Source organism: Oncorhynchus keta, chromosome 32, assembly GCF_023373465.1.
Source record: "Oncorhynchus keta strain PuntledgeMale-10-30-2019 chromosome 32, Oket_V2, whole genome shotgun sequence".
NCBI lineage: Eukaryota > Metazoa > Chordata > Actinopteri > Salmoniformes > Salmonidae > Oncorhynchus > Oncorhynchus keta.
In genome coordinates this window covers 22,512,735-22,517,096 of record NC_068452.1, presented here as the reverse complement: position 1 = coordinate 22,517,096, position 4,362 = coordinate 22,512,735, and the positions used below count along the sequence as shown (strand labels likewise).

At 42.8% G+C, this 4,362-nt stretch overlaps 1 protein-coding gene and 3 non-coding genes across 4 annotated transcripts; all 4 read right to left on the bottom strand.

Moving 5' to 3' along the window:
- Positions 1–1,217: 1,217 nt before the first annotated feature.
- rps11 (ribosomal protein S11) lies at positions 1,218–4,291 on the bottom strand. Its single transcript, XM_035771108.1, has 5 exons — positions 4,135–4,291; positions 3,144–3,284; positions 2,228–2,303; positions 1,808–1,937; positions 1,218–1,432 (listed from the first exon to the last, which is right to left on the bottom strand). Exons 1-5 carry the CDS (start codon positions 4,147–4,149, stop codon positions 1,309–1,311), a joined length of 486 nt encoding a protein of 161 aa, XP_035627001.1. The 5' UTR covers positions 4,150–4,291; the 3' UTR covers positions 1,218–1,308.
- On the bottom strand, positions 1,570–1,653 carry LOC118384813 (small nucleolar RNA SNORD35). The gene has a single exon (XR_004825936.1). It is a non-coding gene; the product is annotated as a small nucleolar RNA SNORD35 (small nucleolar RNA).
- Positions 2,928–3,009, bottom strand: LOC118384811 (small nucleolar RNA SNORD35). The gene has a single exon (XR_004825934.1). It is a non-coding gene; the product is annotated as a small nucleolar RNA SNORD35 (small nucleolar RNA).
- LOC118384812 (small nucleolar RNA SNORD35) lies at positions 3,379–3,462 on the bottom strand. The gene has a single exon (XR_004825935.1). It is a non-coding gene; the product is annotated as a small nucleolar RNA SNORD35 (small nucleolar RNA).
- Positions 4,292–4,362: the final 71 nt, after the last annotated feature.

Sequence of the window (4,362 nt, the reverse complement as noted above, 5' to 3'; positions counted from 1 at the left end):
TCTGGCTTCATCAGTGTGTCTACAATGTGAGAACATGCCCCATTCAACCCCCTGCCATAGCTGGACTCACATCACCACCATACGGTCCACATTCACATAGGCACTGGGAAAGCAGCAACCTCAACATCATTATGTAAATGCAGACACCAAGACCTTGGTAGACCCAGGCAGCAAAGTAGGCAGAAGCTCAGCCTGAGGAGCTCTCTCTCTCATTCCCATGCAGACACTGAGGGTTCTGCATGTATTGCATATGTTTGGGTACGTTTTCTCCTGGATCTCAGAAGCCACTGGGCGTACAGGCCCATAGCAAAACACCTAGGAAACAATGGAACAAGCTGAAAAACAAGACAACCCTAGAATGAGTCCAACCAAGGACTTGTGTACATGATTTGTTTGGGTTCAAATGTATATGGTCTCATGGGAGAAATACTTTCATACCATCATACAGACCAAATATAAAAACCTTACATTGCCAGTTTGAAAGGGAAAACCCCACTAGTCAGTTGAAACATTTGATTTCTGAAAGCATTTATTTTGTATTCCATATTGTTTCTTTGTATTCACATTGGGAGTTTCAGTAGCATGCCACTGCAGATCTCTCCCATGACTTGGAAACGATGCTGTGTGGACCATGGGTGACAATCAACTTGCCTCAAACAGCCTCCGCTGACTGTGGCACACTAAATGTGAATGAATTAAAGGATAAAAATTAATTACTTTGTCTATCAGATTTAAATAAAATGACAATAATTTGTTTACTGTTATGGTACTAACAATACTTTATATCCTATTTCTACACCCAGTCCCAAGATGGAAGCCAGTGTGCTATTATTTCAAAAATCAGTACATTTGGTTTTGATTTAAAAATAGGTGTTTGTCACCCTCTGTTGGTTAAGCATAGGACAAGGCCACACTTTTGAGTCTTGACAGATTTAGTTATTCACTAGGGGTCCCTATTGTGTATCCATCTTTGACTTTTGAGACAAAGGTATATAAATAATTATAAACTGAATGGGTCCAGTCCTGAATGCGGATTGCCTGAAAGACGTGGTATAGGACTCAGTTGATGGATGGACAACGGAGAGAATTGTCTGGCAGAACACACAATAAGTCAGACTCAGTTATTACGCAAAACAAAGCACTCCTTTTCAGTTAATTGGCAAAGGCTTCCCATTGAACTGTACAAACGTAACAAAAGACAGGCCAGAAGACCAAGATACAGAACATTTTCTTTATTTCAGATACTTCAGAGCAGGTCAGCCTAGAAAGCCTTCCTGTCAATTGGTCTCATCTCCTGCACATCCTAGATTAGAACTTCTGGAACTGCTTCTTGGCTCCAGCAGCCTTTGTGACCTTGAGGACGTTGAACCTGACTGTCTTGCTGAGGGGTCGGCACTCTCCGACGGTAACAATGTCTCCGACGGAGACGTCTCTGCAGGGAAAAGGAGGGAATTACTGGAGCATAATCCGAAAGCGACCATGGCACTGCTTTTCTAGCAATAACATCAAGAAAATGCAAGGGGAATTGAGAAACATGGAAACCACTGCCGTCTCATGTGATAGGTAGGCCAAACTGCATCAGTGTAGCCATTAGGCAGTGTCGTCAGCGCCACATGGGCTTGGAAGACCATCGTGAGAAAAACATCATTTGCAGCCAACATCAAATCTGATTCCATAGAACTTCAACTGTAGTGCAACAGTGAGTTACAGCCACCCTTGCAGTAGGAAAGGCACTAGCTTGGCACGATCAGCCAATTCTTGGATACAAAGAAGAGAGGTTGAAAAGACTCAACAGAAATCCTCTTACCTGAAGGCAGGTGAGAGATGGACAGACATGTTCTTGTGCCTCTTCTCAAAGCGGTTGTATTTGCGGATGTAATGCAGGTAGTCACGTCTGATGACGATGGTCCTCTGCATCTTCATCTTGGTCACCACGCCTGAAAAGGCAGAATCAGGTCAATGTGGTCAATCTTCGACTACATCTAAGCACTGATCTAGGGACTGATCTAGGGATAGGAGTAGACCGTTGAATAGGGTGAGCAGGGGGTTTGGGTCGTTGCATCAGTAATGCCATAAGGCTTTGTCATATCCAGAAGGCTTGGAAGACCATCATGAGAAAACTATTTGTAGTTCAGTGAGAATGTGGTCATATAGGGCTCTAAATGCCAAAGATGACTTTTACATCCAAACCAAAAACAATGAACAGCAAGGAAATTTAAAGACTAACCGGAGAGGATACGACCACGGATGGAGACATTCCCAGTGAAGGGGCATTTCTTGTCAATGTAAGTACCATCGATAGCCTGTTGGGGGAAAAAAAAGTTAGGTTCTCTGCAACTCCTTCCAAAACTCTCAAACCCGTGTAAAAAATAAACTATACGGAACTAAAACAAACCCAACATACAACAATTACCCAAGTTACAGTTCATAATGAAATCAGACATTTTAATTAATTGGGGCATAATCTTTGGATTTCACATGAATGGGCAGGGGAGCAGCCATAGGCCCACCCACTGGGCTTTAGACAGAAATATTCCTGTTTCATGAGTTGTCATCAATTTTAGGGCAAAAGCTCTGGGGAACATTCCTGCAGTCAGCATGTCAATTGCACGCTCCCTCAACTTGAGACCTGTGGCATTGTGTTGTGTGACAAAACTGCACATTTTAGAGGGGCCTGTTAATGTGCCCAGTACATGGTGCTCCTGTGTAATGATCATAGTGTTTGAGCAGCTTCTTGATATGCCACAGGTGGATGGATCATATTGCCAAAGGAGATATCTTAACTAACAGGAATGTAAACAAACATTTGAGAAAAAATATGTTTGTGCATACGGAACATTTCTGGGGCCTTTTATTTCTACTCATGAAACATTGGAGCATAACCGTACATCTATTTTTTGTTCAGTATAGATCGCCAAAGCCCTCCTATAAGTGCATCAGTTTTGCCATTTGGCAGTGTCGTCAGAGCCTCAGGCTTGGAAGACCATCGTGAGAAAAACATCATTTGCAGCTTTAAAGAGCAGTTAACCATACAAGCTAATTGACACCTCAGACAAGGCTGTATTCAAAAAACAATAAAATCATACTGCCCATAAGGAGCACAACTGTAGTTTAACGATCGTTTAGGTCGTTGGGTACATCACCTCTCTTGGGGTTTTGAAGCCTAGACCAACGCTCTTGTGGTAGCGTGGGAGCTTCTCCTTGGCCTCCTTGCCACCTTCACCAACCAGAACACGCTTCTTGTTCTGGAAGATGGTTGGCTGCTTCTGATAAGCCCTCTCGGTCTGTGGGGAAAAGACATAACCCCCAAGTCAAAAAAATAATCTATGCAGAGACTAACCCGTTGCTACATCATGGATCTGAAAATAACCATCAAGCTATACTGCATCAGTGTTGCCGTTAGGCAGTGTCGTCAGAGCCTCACAGGCTAGGAAGACCATCGTGAGAAAAACATCATTTGCAGGTAAAAAATATACATGACTACTGTGCATTAATGTTTACAAAATATTATAAGTTAATTTAACAGAGAAGCAGATCAGAAAGGGTGCACTAGCCAGGTTTACACTATGAAGCTGGCCATTATGAAAGTTCAGAAAAGTTTGAGCTGGCTGCACTCAAAAGCCGAGCAAACTCACTAGGTAACTAAAACAAAAGCCATAACATTTGGAATATACAAATTGAGAAAGTAGACCGCTGAATTTGGCCAACGAAAGAGTGATCTGGCTAGGAAGCCAGCCAAATTGGCGTAAAAACTAACCTGACGGCTATAGCTTTTTCAGTACGTTAAGACTGAGCTTCTCGCGCATACATTTATCTAGCAATGACACGTTTTAGCTATCAACTCTGCCATAAATCAGTAAACTTCGATTACCAGCTACAGATTAAGCATACGCATAATGCTGTAAAGGCCTAGTTAGCAAACGGCCTAGCTGGATCTACGACAATGCGCTCCACAGCACAGGGCCTCGGAACGCGATAGTCGAAAGAACTGCGGGACCAAACTACAGTGAAATACTTCAATCGCATGCTCTTCGCTTAACCAAAGCTATTTATTGTACGCTACGATGCCATGCTAGTTATTTTTCTGTCAAAAAGAAGCACATTAATTTCGCCACGCTGTTTTGCGGAACGTACTTGTGCATCCGCCATCTTTGTCAGCCGAGTCGTAAAGAGAACTAAGCATGCGCGCAACGGACAGAAGTCAGCCAGGTCAGGATATGACGTTTAATAAAGGGCAAGGCAGAAGCGGAACCTTGGATTACATTTGTCAAAATATTTATATTCATTGCTGATTAAACTTGCTATACTCATAGTGTTTTGTAAATTGACTACTCGTAAATGTTATTGGCCCTCTGCGTTGTG

Bases quoted from the DNA above. Each gene is read 5' to 3' on its own strand.
- rps11 (XM_035771108.1), bottom strand. The intron at 2,304-3,143 runs GTGATGTACCCA...TTCCCCCAACAG, and splicing joins GCTTCAAAACCCCAAGAGAG to GCTATCGATGGTACTTACAT. The intron at 1,433-1,807 runs GTAAGAGGATTT...TTTTCCCTGCAG, and splicing joins CATCTCTCACCTGCCTTCAG to AGACGTCTCCGTCGGAGACA.